This window comes from Suncus etruscus, chromosome 3 (assembly GCF_024139225.1).
Source record: "Suncus etruscus isolate mSunEtr1 chromosome 3, mSunEtr1.pri.cur, whole genome shotgun sequence".
NCBI lineage: Eukaryota > Metazoa > Chordata > Mammalia > Eulipotyphla > Soricidae > Suncus > Suncus etruscus.
Window position 1 is genome coordinate 79386983 of NC_064850.1, and position 22439 is coordinate 79409421.

Genomic DNA, 22439 nt, shown 5'->3' on the forward strand with positions numbered 1-22439 from the left:
AAAACTTCCCCTAGAAAAAAACAAGGCCAATAAAAAGAAAAGCTGTAGTTTTTCAGGATGAAAATTTGAATGGCATGGGCCGGAGAGAAAGCATGGAGGTAAGGCATTTGCCTTTCATGTAGAAGGTCATTGGTTCGAATCCCAGCATCCCATATGGTCCCCTGAGCATGCCAGGAGCGATTTCTGAGAGTGGAGCCAGGAGTAACCCCTGAGTGATGCCAGGTGTGACCCAAAATAAAACAAAAGAAAAAAAGAGAAAATTTGAATGGCATAAGTATAACCTCATTCTTCGAAAAAAAACCCTTCCTTTGGAGAGCTTACCATATTCAGTAACTCACTTCAGACACTACAAAGTTCCAAGGTGCATATTAAACACACTCCTGAGCTTACAAGTTTCTCAGAAACTTTTTTTTTTAAACTTATGGGCATAGAGGTCATCTTGTCTTTATCAACAAATGATCAGTGAGTGGCAAAGAATAAGACACACTCACTGGAATTTGCCTTTCAGGTTTTAGGGGTATAGGGAATACCCCATACTCACCCAAACTGTGGAACAATTTTCTGTTTATAATGTGACAGATTTGCAATAAAAATAATAACCTCTTTGCCCATAGACCTAGAAGACAGAAAATTGAGTATTTTCTAGGGCAGGACTCTCTTTTCATTAATATAAACTGGTCGTCTAAATTGCAGGTTTTCATAATAGTTACCGAGAATTTTCCCTCCTTCAGTATCCACTGGCCAGTAACAACCTTTTTTGGCACCTGTACTGACAAATTGTAATTCTTTTCATTTGATTTGAAACATACTGGTGAAAAGAATACTGATGCAATTTTTAACTATGAAAAGACTTTTTTGTGTACTCTAGGTTTAATGGCAAGGAAATGTATTCCCATAAAAAAATCTTTTTTTTCCCTTTGGTTCTCAAGCCACATATCTTGAACTGTGCTCAAGGCTTACTCCTGGCTCTACATTCAGGGATCACTCCTGATAGTCTTGGAGAATCACTCAACTGTGGGAATCAAGCTAGCATAGGCAACATGCAAGCAAGACAAGTGCCTTACCCACTGTAATATCTTTCTAGCCCTAAATATTTTTCTTTCTTTTTTACATAATATCTTTATTTTACATAATATCTTTATTTAAACACCATGATTACAAACATGTTTCTAGTTGGGTTTCAGTCATTAAAAGAACAGAATAGTCTTACCTTTCTATGGGTTTTAAGAAAAATAAAAGACATTATTGTAATAATGCCCAGAGACAATAGAGAGAGATGAGGGCTGGAAGGACTGGCTCAAATTTAAGCTCACCACAAAAAGTGGCGAATGCAGTTAGAGAAATAACAACACTAACAACTATCATGACTTTGTAAGTAAGTGAGAGAAGTAGAATGCCTGTCTGGAATACAGGCAGGTGGGGGAGGGGAAAGGGAGTTGGGGGCCATTGGTGGTGGGAAGGTTATACTGGTGAAAGGGGGTATTCTGAATATTATTTTCTTTAAAAAAGAGAGAGAGAGAGAGAAAGATTATCCTTCTTTCAGAGAAAAGCATAGAAAAACCATCATTCCAAGAATGATTACAAGAATTTCTATAAAGCAAAGATTGTGCATGAATCCATGGCTTAAACCTGTTAGGGGAGGAAGGGAGGCTGGAGAGAGTACAGGGGGTTAAAGACATGCCTGGCATGTTGTCAACAATTGGTTGAAAACCAGCACAAAGAACTCTCCTGAGCAACACTGAGGAGCTCCCTAGTACCCTAGCCCTAAAGTAATAGGGAAAAGCAAGAAAAGAGAAAAGAGGGTTCTGCATGATATTTTTAAAAGCTAGCTAAAGAGAAAATCCTTTAATTTCAGGTATGTGGAGTTGTTGCTACAGAGGTAAAATCAGATTTATATATTTTCCAAATATAAAAGTCCCTCTACATCAGTGGCTATTTATGAATGACCATATTTGCAAAAAATCTTCTTGGAATACATGCATGTAAAGTCTGGATATATTTCTGCAAGTCCAAAAAATGTAGTCTTCATCTAGAAACACAAACATACATGCATACACCCCCCCCCCAAAGTAAAATAGAAAAGGGGTCAGAGAGACAGTATACTGGGTAAGGTATTTGCCATGCCTTAGACAGACTCAGGTTCTACTCCTGATACCTGATTCATACCAGGAGCTACCACTGAGCACAGAGTCAGGACTAAGTCAAGCCAGATATAGCACCCAAGATCAAAATACATAAAAAACAAAATAATAAGACTGCCTTGCTGTTGCTTAAGACTAAAAGAACTCAGGTCAGAATTATGAAAAGGCTTTGTCTTCTTTATTGAATTAAACTTACTTAGAAATATGTAAGAAGAAGAAGAAACAAAATATGTGTTCAAGAAAGACTATAGGCTTAAAAGAGCTAGAAAGAAAAGAGACAAGCAATGAAGATACGTGTCTAAGGGAGAACACATCTTGAAAAGCAAGACGGTATATTCCCTCTAACCCACACAATGTTCTTTTTTGTAACAAAAACATGTCTTCAATCACTTAAAATATTTAATACCTTCATATGTCAATAACCACATGGCACTGAGCATTGGAAGTAGCAGAGAGATGGAAGGAATATCAAAATTTTTCAGGCTTGGGACTGGAGCAACAGTACAACAGGTAGGGTGCTCTCCTTGCACACAGCTGACTTGGTTTCAATCCCTGAATGCAGAGCCAGGAATAAACCCTGAACACAACCAGGTGTGGTCCCAAAACAAACAAAAATTTCCAAGGCTCTGCATCAGATGAAATTATTTCAAAATGTGGGAAATTATTTGAAAAGACCATGAATTTAAGTTAACATCAGTTAGAATCAAATGAAGAAACCAACACTGAGAAGTCTAGAATCTGCATTATCAAGGAAACCTAGCAAGTCAATAACTTCATCCTAAAGATAATGTTCATTTTCTATTCTTATATTCTGCCCCTCCTCCCAATGACATCTTCATCTTATATTATGATCCTATTCGCCAGTCTTGTTCTGTTTTGTTTTTAAGATGAGTGTGCTCAGGGCTTACTACTGGCTCTGCACTCAGGGATCATTCCTGGCAGGCTCAAGAGACCATATAGGATGCTAGGGATCAAGCCCAGATCAGCCGTATACAAGCAAATGCCCTCTCCATGGTACTATCATTCCATCTCCTATTAGCCAGTGTTTGTGACTAAAGTTCTATCATGTAAAAGTATGAAAGGGAATTTCTTTTAGGAATCTAATTTTAAACTTATTTTCTTTATATACAATATATGTATTTATATATATAAACTTTGAAAAGGGGTTTATAATAAATCAGTGATTGGATTAACACAGATGAGTTTGTCCTTCAGAAAAATATGAATCAGTGAGTCTGTCCTCATATTCATGCAGAATTTCAAGGAAAACTTCAGTGATTAAAGTCTCAACAGTCCTGAATGAAAGAATATCACAAGATCCCCTCTCTGCATATGTGGCTCTAAACCCCTTAAATGCCATTTTCAGAGGTCAAATAACAACTGGCTTCATTTTTCAGAACTGCCAAAAATTAGATATGGAGAATATAAGGAGCTCAATGAAAAATCCATCTATGAATGGAAACAGACCCAGAACCATCATAAGAGCCACCCTACATCAGGACTATAAGCCAAAGATCCAAAGGATATGAGGACCTATGAACAAGTATGGGGGTTAAGAAGAAGGTGAGGTTAGGGGCAGATTAAACAGTAACACCTAGGTGCTAGGCAACAAGGAACTCCCAGAACAGATACCAAAACTTCAGCAGCACACTCAGTACCTATCAAGAATTGGGCAGGAGTCAATTATGGAGATCAGAGGACTTGCAAAACCAATACCAAATTCTAGAAACCGGGGACCAGAGCAGTGGCGCAGCAGTAGGGCATTTATTTGTCTTGCATGTGGCTGACCTATGACAGACCGCAGTTCGATCTCCAGTGCCCAATATGGTCCCCCAAGTCAGAGAGATTTCTGAGCACATAGCCAGGAGTAACCCCTGAGCATCACCAGGTGTGGCCCAAAAAACAAACAAACAAAAAAAACACAACATTCTAGAAACTGTTAAGCACCCCATGATTAGCTACAGAACTAGTCTTCAAGAATGAGAAGGCATTAGACAAAGGTCAGATGCAGCCCTTAGGTGGGGCAGTCCCCAGAAACAGGAAGTGGGCAGACACCATAGTCTCATACAGACTTTGCAGCTTTTTGTGGGCCAGGGTTCTAGTGAATAGCTCTTGCATAATTTATTTAGAACATAAGTCCAAAAGAGAATGACCTAACAGAAAAAGTTAGAAAGGTAGGAAACTCCTAAGAAGTTAGATGATAGAAAACTCTCAACCAGAATAATTGTACAATGGGTTGGGTATTCGCCTTTCAAATTCAATCCTAGTCCCCCAACCACCACCAAGAGTAATTCTTGAGTTGCAGACCCCAGGGTAATTCTAGTGTATTACCAGGTCTGGCCCCAAAAAAAACCCTCTGAATTTTGACACTGTGTCCAGAAAACTAGTTTTAGAGGGCATAGTTTCTGTTGCAATGCTTCATTCACAACCAATTTATTTGCCTGATACTAATGAGATTACCTTTGACAAACCAGCACTAATTCAAACAAACAAGCTCAGAGAAACCAGCAAACCTGGTCAACCTGGGATGGCAGCATTTTTGAGAGAAATGTAAGCACAGAGTTTTCAAGCAAGGAAATGTGAAACTCTAGACTCTTCTAAATCTTCCTGCAGCCTGAGATATTCAGCAACTGCACGAACAACCAAAATCAAGTTTCTTCTCAACCTAGCTGCCCTCAGCCATCTTCAGAGTGCTGAAATGTAGAGAAAACCTCCACTCAGCATTAGTTTAGGAAATTCCTAGGAAATATGCTCTTTCCAGAATATTCTTTTATTAATAGTAATTAATAAACTTTATTTAAACACTGTGGTTACAAGTTTGTTCATAATATACTTGGGTTGGTTAGTTTTTCACAATTGCCAAGTTGCTCGTGATTGAGTTTCAGTCATAAAATGTACAATGCCCTTCACCAGTGCACATTTTCCAACACCAATGTCCCCAGTTTCCTTATCCCATCCCTTCCTGCCTCTGAGCAAACATTCTTCTCTCTCTCTCTCTCTCTCTCTCTCTCTCTCTCTCTCTCTCTCTCTCTCTCTCTCTCTCTCTCTCTCTCTCCCCTCTCTCTTTCTCTCACCCTCTCTCACTTTCTCTCTTTTCTTCTCTCACTCTCTCCCCTCTTTCTTCTCTCCAACTTTACCCTCTCTCTACCTTTTCCTTCTCCTTCTCCTCAACTTTTCTTTTTAGACACTAGTATGCCTATCACTTTATTCCCTTTTAACACCCAGTTCTTGGCCACAGTGATAGTTTCCAACTATCATTGTCCTAACTGTACTATCATTGTCCTTCCCTGTCCTGACTGCATTCCCCTTACATTGTGGCAAGCTTTCTACCATGGACTGGTCCTCTTGATCCACATCTCTAATGTTTCTTTCCAGAATATTCTTCAGGTAGAAGTCGTTTCTTAATTTTGTTTAAGTCCTCTTTCATAGATGAGCTGAAATAAATACTCTTAGAACTCAGCAGAGCCTAGCTTTCAGGAAGCCCTCAGATATTTCCTTGTAAGGCATCTAAAGCCATCAATCTGCCAGGAAAATAAATTCTGCTGATCTCTCGAGTCTTGATTCTTTTGAACTGAAACTCTCAAAAAATCAGAAGCACTAGGCAGAAAAGACCTGCACTGAATCAATTCTTTGATTCCAACAATATGAAGCCAAAGTAGTGATCAACTTAGATAATTTTCTATAGGATAATAAACATTGTTTTAGAAACTCACTGGGACTAAAAAGACAGTATAGTAAGTTCTTGCCCTGCACACACCACACATAATTCCTAGAGTGCAGCCAGGAATGAGTCCTAAGCACATCTGGGGCTACTATAAAACAAAAATAATAAACCTCTTAAAATACTTCAAAAAACGCACAAATACAAAAATTTTCCCTAACTCCTACCCCAAGGGTGGCGAAATTTGCTCTGTGACTTGGTAAGTCACATTGGCCCAAACATAAAGTAGAAAATGGCTGGTGATAATAAATACGTTTCATCACCCTATCCACAGTCCCACAGTGACTTGTGAAACTAGTTCCCTCTTTAACCCATGTCCGCAAACTAAACACCCACAACTATAGTTAAGTTCCGCTGATACTGAGAAGCTAATATGAGGACCTTTCTCTTTTTCTGTGTTGTAGGAGCCAATTTCGAGAACTGCTGCCCTTTGCAAATGACGTTCTCTTTAATTTACAATGAACTTCTCTGGCTCACTGTTCTAGATCTACATACACTCCAGCTTTCTATGCAGCCAAGCAAACATGGATAGGACATGCTTTATTCATTTACATCTGCCCATTTCACTGAATATTTGCCCTTTTGTCCTCGCAAACTCCTACTCAGAATTCAAGACACGGGGGCGGGGGCGGGCAGAACCATAGCACAGTGGTAAGGCGATGTGGTAAGGCCTTGCACACGGCCAACACAGGACAGACCCTGGTTAGAATCACTGCATCTCATATGGTCCTCCGTGCCTGCCAGGAGCAATTTCTCAGTATAGAACCAGGATTAAAGCCTGAGCATTTTAATGCCTGTGACCCAAAAACAGAATTCAAGACCCAACATTTTTTTCTTAAAAACTTTTTTTGTTTTGTTTTGTTTTGGGGCCACATCCGAAGGCATTCACTCTGAGCTCAGCAATCACTCCTGGCAGGCTCAGGAGACCATATGGGATGCCAGGAATGGAACAATGGAACACAGGTCGGTCATATGCAAGGCAAATGCCCTAGCTGCTGTGCTATTGCTCTGGTCCCCCCCCCCTTTTTTTTTTTTTGTTTTTTGGGCCATACCCGGTAACGCTCAGGGGTTACTCCTGGCTATGCGCTCAGAAGTTGCTCCTGGCTTGGGGGACCAAATGGGACGCCAGGGGATCGAACTGTGGTCCGTCCAAGGCTAGCGCAGGCAAGGCAGGCACCTTACCTCTTGCGCCACCGCCCAGCCCCTCTGGTCCCCCTTTTTCTTAAACTTTTTTTTTATTAAAAGTTGTTGATGGGGGCCTGGAGAGATAGCACAGTGGTGTTTGCCTTGCAAGCAGCCGATCCAGGACCTAAGGTGGTTGGTTTGAATCCCAGTGTCCCATATAGTCCCCGTGCCTGCCAGGAGCTATTTCCGAGAAGACAGCCAGGAGTAACCCCTGAGCACCGCTGGGTGTGGCCCAAAAACCAAAAAAAAAAAAGTTGTTGATAGGGGGCCGGAGAGATAGCATGGAGGTAAAGCATTTATCTTGCATGCAGAAGGATGGTGGTTCAAATCCCGGCATCCCATATGGTCCCTCAAGCCTGTGAGGAGCAATTTCTGAGTGTAGAGCCAGGAGTAACCCCTGAGCACTGCTGGGTGTGACCCAAAACAAACAAACAAGCAAACAAAAAAGAACCCCAAAAAATGGTTGTTGTTGGTTGAGTTTCAGTCATGCAATGTTCCAACATCCCCATACCTTCACCAGAGTTTTTCTCCCACTACTAATGTCCCCAGTTTCCCTCCTACCCACCCCTTACCCCAAGCTGCCTCTATGACAGACAATTTTCTATTTTGAAATCTCTTTTTTCCTTCTAGACACTGTGGTTTCCAATTTTGTTACTAAAGTAGTATATGCATATTATTTTTACCTCCTTTCAGGACCCAGTTCTTGTCCAGAGTGATCATTCCCAGCTATGATTGTTATATTGATCACTTCTCTGCCCTAACTGCACTCCCCCTGCTTTGTGGCAAGCTTCCTACCACAGACTGGCCCTCCTGGCCCTCATCTCTATTGTCTATGGGTATTATTCTCATACTATAGGTTACTGTCTCATTTTTTAATCCTGCAAATGAAGGCAGGATTCTATATCTGTCCATCTACCTATGACTCACTTAAAACCCAACTTTTCTGTGACAAGTGCTATTTCCTGAGGCTCCTTGCCTGTGTTTCTCAGTTCTCTGGACACACTTTGATACTATCTCCTACCATATGCACTTCGGTGTTTCTGCTCAAGGCATGTTTCTACATTTTTAGTAGGAAGACAAACTGGTACAACCTCTTTGGAAAGCATTTTGAAAACACGATTAAAAATGGTAATGAACGTATCCTCCAATACAATTATTTTACTGCCAGAATTTTCTCTTTGGAGTTAACTCACACAAGCTACAGTACTATATGTTATGATAAAATGAGTGGAAACAATTTAGGCGTGCTGCCTTAACAAAGATCTACTTCAATAAATACAATGAAAGACTAGGCAGTTGTTCTAAGGAACCAAGATTCTTTTTCTACTGCTATTTAAAATTTTTCCCAAACCCCCTAAGTTCTTTTACCACAGAATCTTTTTTGCCCTGCTTTATTAAGGATCTTCATAAAGAATCTTTAACAAAGGAAGGATTTACCTTTATTAAAATAAATCTCTTCTACCCTCTTCTCAAGGTAAGTGATTCCTATCTGAGTCTAACCACTGCCATGTATATCAAATCTTTTCTATTTAATCATTGTAAATATAAAATAAAGACATCTCAATTAAGATCTTACTTTTTAATCTATTAATCTGTTGTTGACAGCTTAATTTATAGGTTCCAGAAACAGAACATAAGAGGTTAAAAAAAAGTGTTTCCTTCTTTTTCAGGGACATGCCAGAAAACTTTACTGCACTGGTCATAATTTAGGGGCTATGAGTGAAGAGAGGAAACAACACCTGGTAGTGCTCAAGGCTTACTTCTGGTCCTTTTTTGTAGGTCACACCTGTGGTACTGAGGGACATACGTGGTACTGAGGTTGGCAAAAAATTGAGGTTGGCAGCATGCAAGGAAAGTGCCTAAATCCCTGTACTCTCTCAGACACTAACACTGAAGTCAGGTGGTAGCTCAAAAGAAGTGATTCCCAGAAGTAATGCTGATGCATTAGTAATGTATTAGTGATATAGAAGCAATGCTGATGAACACTGCTTCTAGTCTTTGCAACTTCATAGTGAAACTACCCAAAGTACAACACCCCCCTTCTTCCAAGGACTTATTATGTACCCAATTTTTTATTGTAGGAGACAAGAAATGGCTTAGACGTGCTTGCATGGGTAAAGAAGGAAGAAAAGAAGGAGGAAGGAGGAGGATAAAATGATAGCAGAAGAGGAGGAGAAAGGGAGAAAGGATGAGGAGGAGGAAGAGAAAGAGAAAGAAGGGGAAGAGGAGGAAGACAAGAAAAGATCTGTAATATGTTGATAGCTGTACCAACATCAATGTGCTTTAATATAACTAAATACATTAAATGTTTAGGGGCCGGAGAGGTGGCACTAGAGGTAAGGTGTCTGCCTTGCAAGCGCTAGCCAAGGAAGGACTGTGGTTCTATCCCCTGGCATCCCATATGGTCCCCCCAAGCCAGGGGCAATTTCTGGGCGCTTAGCCAGGAGTAACCCCTGAGCATCAAATGGGTATGGCCCAAAAAAACAAAAAAAAATGTTTAATTGCCAGGCTGCTGAAAATAATAAAAGACTAGAGAGACAGTATAAGGGTTAAAATCCTTGACTTGCAAGCAGCCAAACCTGCTTCAATCCCAAGCATTTATATATTATATTATATATATATATGTATTATATATTATGTTATGTCATGTCATGTTATATTATATTACATTATATATCCCAAGCACTTCCAGGAATGAAGTCTGAGCGCTGAGCCAGAAGTGAGCTCTAAAAGCACCACCAGGTGTAGTTAGTCCAAAAAACATAAAAGAAAAGATTTTACTCTCAAAATCCAGTAATCCAATAAAGATCATTTGAAAAAAATTGAATTATATCAAACAAATGTAAATAATGCAACTGTGTAATTTACTAAAGACAGCTGTCTCCCCTCAAAAGCTGATTCAACCTAGAATCCTCACATTTCTCTTCCCAAGATAAATACAGAAACTCCAGATAAAGCTTGCATTTCATTCCCAAGTCAAATAATTTTTAAGCTTTAAACCTTAAGTTCTTGAGTTAAGTAAATGAAGTCCTATTTTGTTCTTAAAGTGGGGATATTAAAATTCGCATCATAGGGACTAGAGCAATAGCACAATGGGTAAGGTGTTTCCCTTCCATGCAACTGATCCAGGTTCAATCCCCAGTAACCCACATGGTCCCCCAAGCCCACCAGAAGTTATTTCTGAGTGCAGAGACAGAAGTAACCTCTGAGCACAGCTAGATGTGGCAAAAAAGAAAAAAAAAAGTCACATCATAGACAGTCCCAAGAAACTAAGGCAGAGAGACCAACAATGGGTCCTCTTTGACTCAAAAGAGTTGCCCTGCTTCACCCCACAGCCACACATTTCTTCTAGTGAGAAAACTTCACTGCAACACATAAAAAAAACAGCACCACACTACAAAGGTCACAAGGGGGAAGCAATATAGAATCTCATGACACTTAGTAAATGAAGATGACCCAAATAGTATCAGCTACCTTTATAGCCTCTCTGATAAGGACTTAAGAGAGGAAATATTGAGGATGTTCAAGAAACCATGGAACAGAAAGCCAAAAAGACTCAAGAAGTAGATGTGAGAAAGCTTCAAAGAAAAATAACAGAACTGAAAAACTTGGTAGATGAATGAAAAACTCACTGGAAGACCCAAGACCTTAGCAGAGTAACAACTTCTGAGGACAGACTCAGTGTGTTTGAAGATGAGCTGAAGCAACTTCCAGACAACAGAAGGTGGAAATGAGTCTTAAAATAAGTGAATAGAGGATGAAAAAAATAAGCAAACAGACAAGAGAACTTTGGGATAAATTCAACAAAAACATAAGAAACATTGGAATTCCAGAGAACCAGGAAGAAAAACCCTATGAAGAACCAACAATCAAAGAAATCATTGCTGATAAGTTCCCAGAGCTGAAGAGCGCTTACACCCACATACTGGATATCCGAAGAGTACCTGCTAAAAGATACCCAAATAAAAACAACCCTAAGTACATCCTAGTTACAGTGATAAGAACCATCGCTAGAGATAGAATACTGAATACAGCCAGATCTGAAAAGGAAATTATATACAAAGGAGTATTCTTAAGGATTACAGCAGATTTATCACAAGCAACCCTTCAAGCCTGAAGGCAGTGATAGTATATAGTGAAAAAACTCAGCTAAGGGGCTAAAGAGATAGCACGGAGGTAAGGCATTTGCCTCGCATGCAGAAGGACTGTGGTTTGAATCCCGGCATCCCATATGGTCCCCCGAGCCTGCCAGGAGTGATTTCTGAGCATAGAGCCTGGAGTGACCCCTGAATGCTGCCGGGTATGACCCAAAAACAAAACAAAACAAACAAACAAACAAAAATTCAGCTAAATGAACACCTCACCAAGAATACTTCACTCAGATCGACTCACATTCAGGTTTGAAGGAAGGATACACAGTTCCACAACAGCTATGTGTATAAACAACAGGTCAGAAACTTTTCATTCAAGACCAACTTCAAAAGAAGAACTGAAGGAAGTACTTTAAGGCAAGATAAACCCCACAAATACAACAAACTTCCACAAAAAAAGGCACAAAATTCTATGACATACATATTTCTCAATGTCAATAAATAAATGTGCCAATTTAGAGACACAGAGTCGCAAAATGAATCAGAAAACTGAATCCAACACTTTGCTGCCTGAAAGAAACATTTAAGTAGTCAAAGCAAACAAACTCAAAGTCAAAAGTTGGAAGATAATCCTTTAAGCAAAAAACTTTATTAGAAAGGTTGGAGTAGCCATACTAATATCAGACAAGGCAGACTTTTCAGGCTTAAAAATGCTAAGAGACAGAGAGGGTTCTTTCTTAAAAATAAAGGAATATGTACATCAGGAAGAAATAACAATCCTCAACATATTGCACCAAGTAGTGGGCGAGCAAAATATTTAAAAATGTAAGAAAGACATCGAAAAAGAATACAGTAGTAGTTGGGAGACTTCAGCACTGCTTATCACCTTTTTATAGATTCATAAACCTAAAACTAAAGAAGGATATACTAGCTTTGAAGGAAGAAATGGAAGAGAGAGCTATAAAGGGTTTTTCATCCCCCCAAAGCTGAATGCATACACATTCATCTCCAATGCACATGGAACATTTTCCAAGATAGACCACATACTGGGCCACAAAATATATCTCCATTAAAATCAAGATGATAGAAATTATATCAACTACCTTCTCAGACCATAATGCACTGAAAATAGAAGTGAATCTCAACAAACAGAGAAATAACTTTAATCTCTAGAAAGTAAACTCACTAATGAAGGATCAATGGGTCAGGGGAAAAAATCAAAAAGGAAATCAAAATATTTCTGGAATCAAAAGAAAATGAAAATATGGATTATCAGAATTTGTGGAACATAGCAAAAGCAGTACTAAGAGGAAAATTTATAGCTTTACAAGCACACATCAGGAAAGAAGAAAGGGCCTAGATAAATAAGTTAGTGGCACAACTTCGAAGTTGAAAATGACCAACAAAATGAGCCAAAAGCTGGCAGGTGATAGAAATGATAAAACATCGAGCAGAAATTAATGAACTGAAAATCAAACAAATAATCCAAAAGATCAATGATACCAATAGTTGGTTCTTCAAAAAAACTAACAAGATTTATAAACCATTAGCAACACTCACAAAGAGAGAGAAAAAACCAAATCAGAAATAAAAATCATGTCATAGTTAAGTATAATGGATTCTGACAGTGCCAACTATTACTATTACAATCATATGGTATATTATTGCATTAAATTTTCAAGATGTTTTATAAACTTTATTCTTAACCAGGTATAAATAAAGCATCAAGTTTATGAAAGTATTCATGTGCATACTTAAAGTCAAACCAACACTTTGATCTTCTAATAAATTCATTTAATAAGGCAAAATTTATATAAAAATTTAGATTCTTTTTAAATGAAGACTACTTTCAGCTCACAGATATAGATGAAACAGCATATAGGACATCTTCTAATTTTGTTGGATTTGTTTTTGGTGTCACTCTAGTATGTGCTCAGGGCTTAGTCCTGGCAGGACCAAGGAGGGGGCCCATTGTGGTTCTAGGGATTGAACCAGGGTTGGACACATTCAAAACAAGTACCCTACATCCTGTACTATTTCTTTGGCCCTAAAGTTTAATTTTTAATTGTCAATACAAAGAAACCTAAAAAATGACATGTGCTCCTTCAAAGTCCCGTGTGTGTGTGTGTGTGCGCGTGCGTGCGTGCGCGCGTGTGTGTGTGTGTGTGTGTGTGTGTGTGTGTGCGCGCGTGCGCGCTCGCGTGTGTGTGTGTGTGTGTGTGTGTGTGTGTGTGTGTGTGTGTGTGTGTGTGTGTGTGTGTGTGTGTGTGTTTGGGACCTCCCATGGCAGTGCTCAGGGGTTATTCCTGATACTGTACTCAGGAATTATTCTTGGTGGACTCAGGGAACCAAAGTGAACTGATGGGGGCTGGAGAGATTACATGAAAGTAGAGTATTTGCCTTGCATGCAGAAGGACGGTGGTTCAAATCCAGGCATCCCATATGGTCCCCCGAGCCTGCCAGGAGCGATTTCTGAGTGTAGAGCCAGGAGAGTAACCCCTGAGCGCTGCCGGGTGTGACTTCCCCCACCAAAAAGAAAAAAACCAAAATGAACTGAACAGCAATACTTCTGAGGGTGGCAGGAAGGAACAGAAGTTACATATGGAGAGATATTACCGCAAGTAAGGTGCTTGCTTTACACACAGCTCATCCAGTTTTAATCCCCAGTACCTTATATGATGCCCACAAACACCCTAAGCCCTACTGGGAGTTATCCCTGACTGTAAACTTTGTGCATATGTTCCATATGTATGAGGCTGTGATGTTTCTGATGAAGGAAAATAGGTTTCCTGAACAAGATGAAGACCTCAAAACTGTGACTCATTTTAGCAGAGTACCAAGGTGGTACAATTAAAGGGAAATTATTTCAATGAAAGACCTTGAGAGGTCAAAAGTGGACCTACAGGAGTAAAGCAATAATACAGTGGATAAGGCTTTTGCCTTGCACACATATGACCCAGGTTTGATCCCCATACAGTAACCTGAGCTTGCCAGGAATAACTTCGGAGTTTAGAGGCAAGACTAACCCCTGAGGACTGCAGAATGTGGTTAAAAAAAAAAAAAAAGTAGACCTACAGGAAAATAAATTAGGCAAGAAAAGGTCAAAATGTGACAGAATTGATTTCTCAAGCAGTGCATGAGCAATAATATATAGATTGTAAGAAACATAAGCCAGCCAACAGTATTCATTTAAAAATGAAATCAGAACATTGTGAAAAGGTCAATTGTAATTTGCGGTGGGGTTTTTTAATTAATTTTTGTTTGGTTGGTTGATTTGGTTTTAGTTTGGGGGGAACACCTTGTGATGCTCACAGTAACTCATTACTCCTGGTGTCATTGCCATAGTACAGTGAGTAAGGGCAGTTGCCTTGACCCTGCTAACAAGAGTTTATATTCAGCATTCCATATGGTCCTCCAAGCCTGCCAGAAGTGATCGCTAAGAACACAGGGGTAAACCCTAAGCACTGAAGTGTATGTATGTGCCCCCCCCCCTCCTGGCAGTGCTTGAGAGACCATGCAGGGGTCTCAAACTCAATTTACCTGGGGGCCTCAGGAAGCAAAGTCAGTCGGGATGATCATTGAGTGCAAAGTCAGTAGTAAGTCTTGAACATTGGGGGGAGTGACCCAAACAACTAAAACAAAACAAAACAAAAATAGATTCCTCTAGGGCAGGGCCACAAAATGTTGTAGGGAGGGCTGTTTGCAGCCTTCGGGCTGCAAGTTTGAGACCCCTGCTAGGATAGTGGGGTCGAAGCCAGGTCTCCATGCAAGGCAAGCAATCTTATCTCTAGCCCCTATATTTTCACTTTTAGATAAAATGAATTTGAAAAAGAAGAAAAAAGAAAATGTGAGAGATAAATTGTGGGTGTCATGAGACATTAGGAGTAACTTTTACATTTTAAGTTAAGTTGTCATTTATTGTTCACAGGTATATATTTTCCAAATTTCCTACAACAAAACAGATGTTTCATATTTACAAGATTTCTTTATTTTAAGGGGGGAGCAGGCCACACCTGGCAATGCTTATGAGTTATTCATGGCTCTGCACTCAAGGATCAAACCCAGGTCGCTGTATGCAAGGTAAGTGGTCTACTGTTTATATAGTAGACCAAGCACAAAGACTTATTTTTTAAGATATGAGATCAATCATCCATTTGTAGATTATACTAATCTAAGATACTATCTATAGATAGATGAATCTCCCACATTAGACTCAAGATCTTATTCAAATGATCCTATAACTCAGTGCTTCTCAAATAGTGGGGCGCACCCCACGGGGGGGTGTGAAGCTCCATAATGGGGGCGCATTTGACTTCGGCAAATACTGTCATAACAAGCTAAGCCCTGTGTTTATGTCTCTGTACGTCTCTGGAGCTGAGAGTTGCTGTGTCTTGCTTCAAACCCCGCTTCGAAAAGCTATGCATTGCAAAACGTGTCATTGTAGCCATTAATCCAGGCATCACTTCTGATTAAAAAAATCAGCTCAAATTATTTTACATATTTTTGTTTTTTATGTTAAAGTTTTATTTTAATAAATAATCTATTTACAGTCACGCGGGGGGGGTGCAAAAATGTTTTCTTCTTCCTAGGGGGGGCATGACAGAAAATAATTGAGAAGCACTGCTGTAAGTATAGAGTCTGAAATATAAACTATATGTATTAAAAAATATTAGCAAAGAACAGAGACATAGGTCAAGGTGCTGAGACGTTTGAGAAACCAGGGCTCTATCTCCAGCAGTGGCACCACATGGTCTTAAGAAAACTCCACAAAACCAGAAGCCTTTTGAGTGCTACTAGATATGACACCCCCTTCCTCCTAGCCCCCTCCCGTTCTGCCACACACATACAAACATTGTTAGGGGAATGGTAGGGAACAAGTAAAGCATTTGCCTCAGGCAGTTGAACTGGGTTCAATCCTGATACCACATATGACCTGAGGACAATGCCAGGTGTGATCCCTAAATGCAGAGCCCAGGAGTAATCCCTGAATGTTTCAGGATGTGGCCCAAATATCCAAAAACCAGAAAAAAAAAAGGGAAAGAAAGTTAGCAAATGAGTTTGGGATCCATCAAAGGCCCAAGCAGAGTGGCGCTGGCATAACGTTAAACAGATGCAAAGAAAATGAAGTGCTGACGCTTTTTCACAAGCATCTCCCCAGGCCTTTGAAAGAACAATCCTTCTGAAAATATGCTAATTGGTATATGACTGGCACACACCAATCATCTGGAGAAACCTAGTAGCCCCCATTATAGTTAATGTTCGTTGCTCCTAAAACATTTCACTAAGTAATTTTTTCTCCTCTGTCACCCACTTTTATCAATGAAGGAAGTCAAAGGGCAAACCACGATGATGTCCCACTTACGTTTCTTGCAGATGTCCAGTTCTCTTCAACACTTACAGAGAATTCCTGGGAAAAGTCTTTCTCAGTGTCAACAGAGAAGCTCAGTGCCAATAAAATAGCTTCTGCTCAGTGCAAGTAATACAGTTTGACTTTATAAGTACTAGGAATCTAATAACTGGGCTGTTTGTTTTTTTTTTCCCTTTGGAGCTGAGAGCCTAAGCTAAAGCCCTCCTTCAAAAATGCCTTAGGACAAATATGTTCGCAGGCTAACTTTTCTGATCTTGGTTTTGTTTTGTTTAGTTTTGGACCACCTCTGGCAATACTCCGAAGTTACTCCTGCCTGGCAGGCTTGGGGGACCATATGAGATGCGAGGGATCAAACCCAGGTCAGTAGCATGCAAGGTAAACACCATATCCATTATACTATTGCTCTAGACCCAGAGGCTAATTTTTCCTATGACTTCCTTTGACATTTTTCTATGGGGATGACATGGGAGAACATACCCAGTGTATAAAGGGAATACTCCTGGCTCCATTTTCAGGAGCACCAGGCAATACTTGTGGACCATATGCTGTAGCAGAAATTGGGATTATGGTAAAAAGTAAATGAGTTAATGCATGTACAAGTGATTAGATGGGTCTGAGTCTCGCACATGGTAAATATGGGTCAGCACTTTAATGGGACCGTTCTGTTTTCAATCAAGCCAATTCACTCAAAATTTCAAGTCTGATTAAATGTTGAAATCTGAGAGAGACCAGAGCAAAAGTAGAGAGAATAGGATGCTTGACTGGCATGTGGCCTATCCAAGATAGATCTCCTGGATCCCTGTCCATTACCAGGAGAAATTCCTGAGAACAGAGCCAGGAGTAACCTACAAGCAAATAAAAGTTAGGGTCTGAGAGACAGTACACGTACTAAGGTGTTTGTTTTGCACATATTGCATCTGGGTTTGACACCAAAACAAAATGAAGTAAAGGTTATGTCCCCTCATTGTACACTTTGTAAACTACCAAAATTATTTCTGGGGTGACCTTATTTGAGTTTGGATGTCACTTAAACCAGTGTAAAGTGCAGTCCCTTTCTCCTTTAGCTTTTTAATTTGCTCCAAAAAGAAAGAAAAAACACACACTGATCTTTCTTAGACAACAAAATGGTTCTAGGAGTGCAGCCCCACCTCAAGACAAGCTCCTGCCACTGTCAAATCTCACTGTCCAGTTGCAGCCCAGACCACTTCATGTCTGCAGACGAAAGCCTTAAGAATGGCTTCTCAAGCTACTTAGGTTAGCTATCAGAGAACAAACAACTCAGCTTAGTTGGATTCTATAGAGTCTGCTTTCCATCAGAGTTCAAAATACTGTCCTCTCCCAGATGTACTCTTAATTAAAATGTAAATTGGGTGGGGTAGAGGGAGACAATGCCATCCCCATCCTTGCTCAGTGCTGACTCCTGACTGGTCAGGGATTACACTTGAAGCCGTACAACAGTTTGGGCACCCAAATACAAATTCTTCATCTGAAGCCACATTTATAGGAGCATAAAATCCAATTCTAGTAGCCATGCCCAACTTTGTTCAACAAGTTAACCAAACTTTAACTCTTCCTAACTATGTCCCACGAGGTATATGCATAATGTTCAAATAAAAAGACTCAAAACTGTCATTGTAACCATGGCTAAGAAAAAAACAACAAAGGACTCACGAAAAACAGCTTAATCAAAGCCTGAACAAATTAATTACTGAAATCCAGCCTTTGCAATAAAGGTTACTTGGAAATTTGATGGGAATGGAAACTTTCAGTATGCACTGTACAGAAATTACAAAACAGTGGGGAAATAAAACTTTAAGCATACATCAGGAGTCATTTATCTTCCATTTCCTTTGTTTTCCATATATTCAAGGGAGTGGGAGAGGGGCTGAGCAATAATATAGCTTAAGTCACTTTACTTCCACAAGCCTGACCCAGCAGGTTGGAGACACCCAGCCTATAAGATCTTCTGAGCCCACCAGGAGTAATCCATGAGTCAGCCCTGAGCACTCCCCGGTTTGGCCACACCCCACCAAAACATGAATACAAAAGTGTATTCAGTATCGAATTAAAACAGTCCTTTTCAAAATCATTTTGCTATTTCTCCCCCATCATACACGAAAGGAAAGAAAGGAAGGAAGGAAGGAAGGAAGGAAGGAAGGAAGGAAGAAAGAAAGAAAGAAAGAAAGAAAGAAAGAAAGAAAGAAAGAAAGAAAGAAAGAAAGAAAGAAAGAAAGAAAGAAAGAAAGAAAGAAAGAAAGAAAGAAAGAAAGAAAGAAAATTCCAAGAATAGTTTAAAATGTTTTGGCCGAGAAAATGTAGCAGCAATTCCACCCTCCCCGTTTTGACACCCTAATTCAAGAAGAGGAGCCGTGGAAAACTTTATCGTGCAACGTATGATCAAGTGACACTTCAGAATCCTAGAGGCCGAGATTACCCTGCTGAAAACTAAAATGTTCTAGCCTGGGGCTCAGAGAAAAGTGTTCTCAACGTTCTTCGACGGATTCCCCAGGTCGATCTCAAAACTGACCCCCAAGAAACTCGTCGTCGTCACCCTCAAACCACACCCAGCACACTTCCACTTCCCTCTCGAGGGTCAAGAACTTGACAGTGACACATTCTAAAAAGAAATAATAACATAATAATAATAGAGGAAGGAGCTCAAAGGCCGTTTTGAGTAAGATCAGAATTTTATATGTATAATATTATAATGAAATAATATATACTAAAAATATATAATATAGAAATGCAATTCTTCCTAAGGGAGACCCGTGGCCCCGTGTTCCAGGAAAGCTGTCACGGGACGGCGCCATGGGCCGCATTGCAAGTTGCAAGGGACCAGATGGCAGCAACTGAACTTGTGCAAGGAGAACCGAAAACTCCTTTTCCTCGTGAGACCCAAAGCTCCGTCCCCCGAATTCCCAAGTCCCAACCCGGGGGAGCTCGGGGGCTCCACACTCCACCCGGGGAGCTGCCCCGCGCCCCTTACCTGGCTTGACCGGTTTGGGCGGCGGCTTCGACATGTCGCTTCCAGAGGGTGCTGGATCCTTAAGACCACGCACCGAGAGTCCGCCACGCCCGACCAGCAGGCGCCCCCGAAGCGCCCGACTTCGCTCTCCGCGCCCAGGGACCTGCACGCACTCGGGATTCTGCGAGTCGCGCCGCGGACCAACCCGAAGTGACGGCCGCGCGCGCTCCCGCGGACCAGGAAGTGGGCTGCCTCCTCGCCGCGCGCTGATTGGCTTTTCGCCGCGGCGGGAGCGCCGGAAACTCCGAGCCCGGCAGGGGCGCGCGCGTCCTCGCGGAAGGGCTGGCTGCGCGCTCCCGAGCCCCGCCCCGGCCACGGCTGGGTCCAGGAGTCCGGCCGAGCTCAGAGCCGAGGCCCGTGGGGACAGGCCAGCGGCGAGGTGAGGCCGAGCGGTGAACGAGCTCTCAGGGCTGCCTCTTGGGCACGCACTCGCTGCTTTGCTGGGATGGATTCGAGCTAGTCCCTGGTGAGTATCTGTCTGACCCCACCGTGCAAATTAGTTTAGCTCCGGCCTGGAGCGTTTCCAGAAGGTTCCCAGGCTGTCACCTGATCCTATCATGCGCACACACCCTCAAGGAACTGCTAAAAATCTCTCAAATGGTGCTACACGTGGCCTGCCAAGGTGATGATGCTCTGCCTGATCTCTCCTTGGGAAATTGTTAAACTTGGGGAAGAGGGGAAGACCCCCTCCGAGGACAGGAGTCAAAGGCTCTCTGGCCTAGGCTCTTGGGAGACCAAACTGCACCCCGTTATTATACTGTCTTAATGATAAAGGCGTTTTTTAAAGCTCAAAAGAGCCTTAGGACAGCAGGTAAGGCTCCTTCATGCCTTGCTTGTGGCCAATCAAGGTTTGATCTCTGGCACCTCCTCTGGTCTCCTGAGCACTTATCAGGAGTAATCTTTGAGCATCACCTGGTGTAGCCCAAAATAAATAAATGAGTAAAAATAAAAAGACTTAAAGAATCAAAGGGAGGGGCCAGGCAGATAGCTGTCTTCCAGTGCCTTGATCCTGGAGGCCAGCTCTTCCCAGGTATGGGGTTAGGGGACACCCCATTCCGGAGGCTTACTCCCTACATTGGAGGGTGCTGGGAGGCTTGGCAGGCCCCTAGCCATTCCCCTATTTCTCCTCTACTCCAGGCCTTCCCTGGTTGCTGGCCCAGGTGGACTCTATAGCGGTCCTCAGGCTTTCCCCCTTTCTCTCCCTACACTAAGGAGGGGGCACATGGGGTGGATGGCAGGCCGATGCAGCACTGGTGTACGTCGGGACATTATGTCATGACATTCAATGGTATTTTTTTTCTCATTGGTCTCTATTTCAAAATCCGCGCGGGGGCGGTACCATATATATTTAAAACAAAAGTGGGAGGATGGACTCTCAGGCTGGGAAGAGACCAGTTCCGGTGGGGGTACCATATTTGAATATTGTAGATATATTCCCTCAACCGCTATAACTGTTATTGACTATCTCTTTAAATGGTGTCTTAAGTTAGATTGTTTATTTTCCCCACTTTTTATCTTTTTTTCTATTTTTTTGAACTGTTCAATAAGGAAATTTGGTGAAAGACTCCCTCAGTTTAATGCTTATGTTTGAACCAGGTCACAGGGATTGTTGTTGTTCTTGTGGCCCCCTTATGCGCTGATAACGCCAGGTAGCATTATTCCTTGTTTGCATGGGCACATTAAAATGGAAAATACTATACATACAAATAAGTTCTTGTCTAATAGAGATAGGAACACACAAATCTTATGGTGCAATGGAACCTTACACCCTGAACATTGACATGATGACCTGGCACAGGCTTCAGAGGTTTGGGCATTCTCCATTCACCCCTGAACCAGGGAAGCCATCTATGAAGCATCCAAAGTTGTCTATGACATCACCTGGAAGCAATCCTCTACAAGGGAAGACCCTACTACTGCTCTGACATCGATTTACTCAAAAGAGTCTTCCCTTAACACTGAGAAGATTTAAACAACAACGACCTACATACTGGACAGGGCTTTCTGCATTGCCCTTTAATTGCGAGTTGAAATTAGACGACGCTACACACCATCCTGACTTCAATGTAGGATGTACAGATTGAAAATGTATATATTTCGGGGCCGAAGAGATAGCTTGGAGGTAAGGCATTTGCCTTGCATGCAGAATGTCGGTTGTTCGAATACCGGCATCCCATATGGTCCCCTGAGCCTGCCAGGAGCAATCTGTGAGTGTAGAGCCAGGAGGAACCCCTGAGTGCTGCTGGGTGTGACCCAAAAATCAAAACAAACAAACTAAAATATCAAAATGGGGGATGGGAGGGAAGGCTTAGTACAAGTAGTGAAGGGCCCAGAAAGATAATACAGTGGGTGTGGTGTTTGTTTTATACATGGATTTGATCCCTGATACCATTATATAGTTTTTGAGCCCCACCAGGAGTGACACCTGGCACAGAGCTAGGAGTAAGCCTTGAACATAGCAGGTGTAACACCAAAGCCAAAAAGTTAAAATATTAAATTAAAATAAAATATATAGCCCACTTAAGATGAACTTAAGCACTGCCTTAAATGGCTGCCTTTTAGCTAATATAGAACTGAGATTTCTATTTTGGTGAAAAATTGATTTGTCTGTTGAAATTCCCTCCTAAACTTGGGGATTTTCTTTTTGGGGACAGGAGGAGAGGGAAAGCGGGTCAAGGCCAGATCCCAATACATTGAAGACCTGCACCCTACTACAAAGTTATATCCCAGATCCAGTGGTCCTCAAACTATGGCCTGCGGGCCACATATTGTATTTGTATCTGCTTTGTTTCTTCATTGCAAAATAAGATACATGCAGTGTGCATAAGAATTCATTTGTAAGTTTTGTTTTTACTATAGTCAGACCCTCCAGTGGTCTGAGGGACAGTGAACTGGCCCCCTGTTTAAA

At 41.3% G+C, this 22439-nt stretch overlaps 1 protein-coding gene across 1 annotated transcript in view; it reads right to left on the reverse strand.

Annotated features, from left to right (window-relative positions):
* The window catches only part of OSTF1 (osteoclast stimulating factor 1), an 81148-nt gene that overhangs the window by 58447 nt on the left and 262 nt on the right, over nucleotides 1-22439 (reverse strand). The window contains exon 2 of the mRNA XM_049770812.1: nucleotides 19493-20009. Within this exon, the coding sequence (XP_049626769.1) occupies nucleotides 19493-20009 (517 nt within the window). The remainder of the gene's footprint in view (nucleotides 1-19492; nucleotides 20010-22439) is intronic.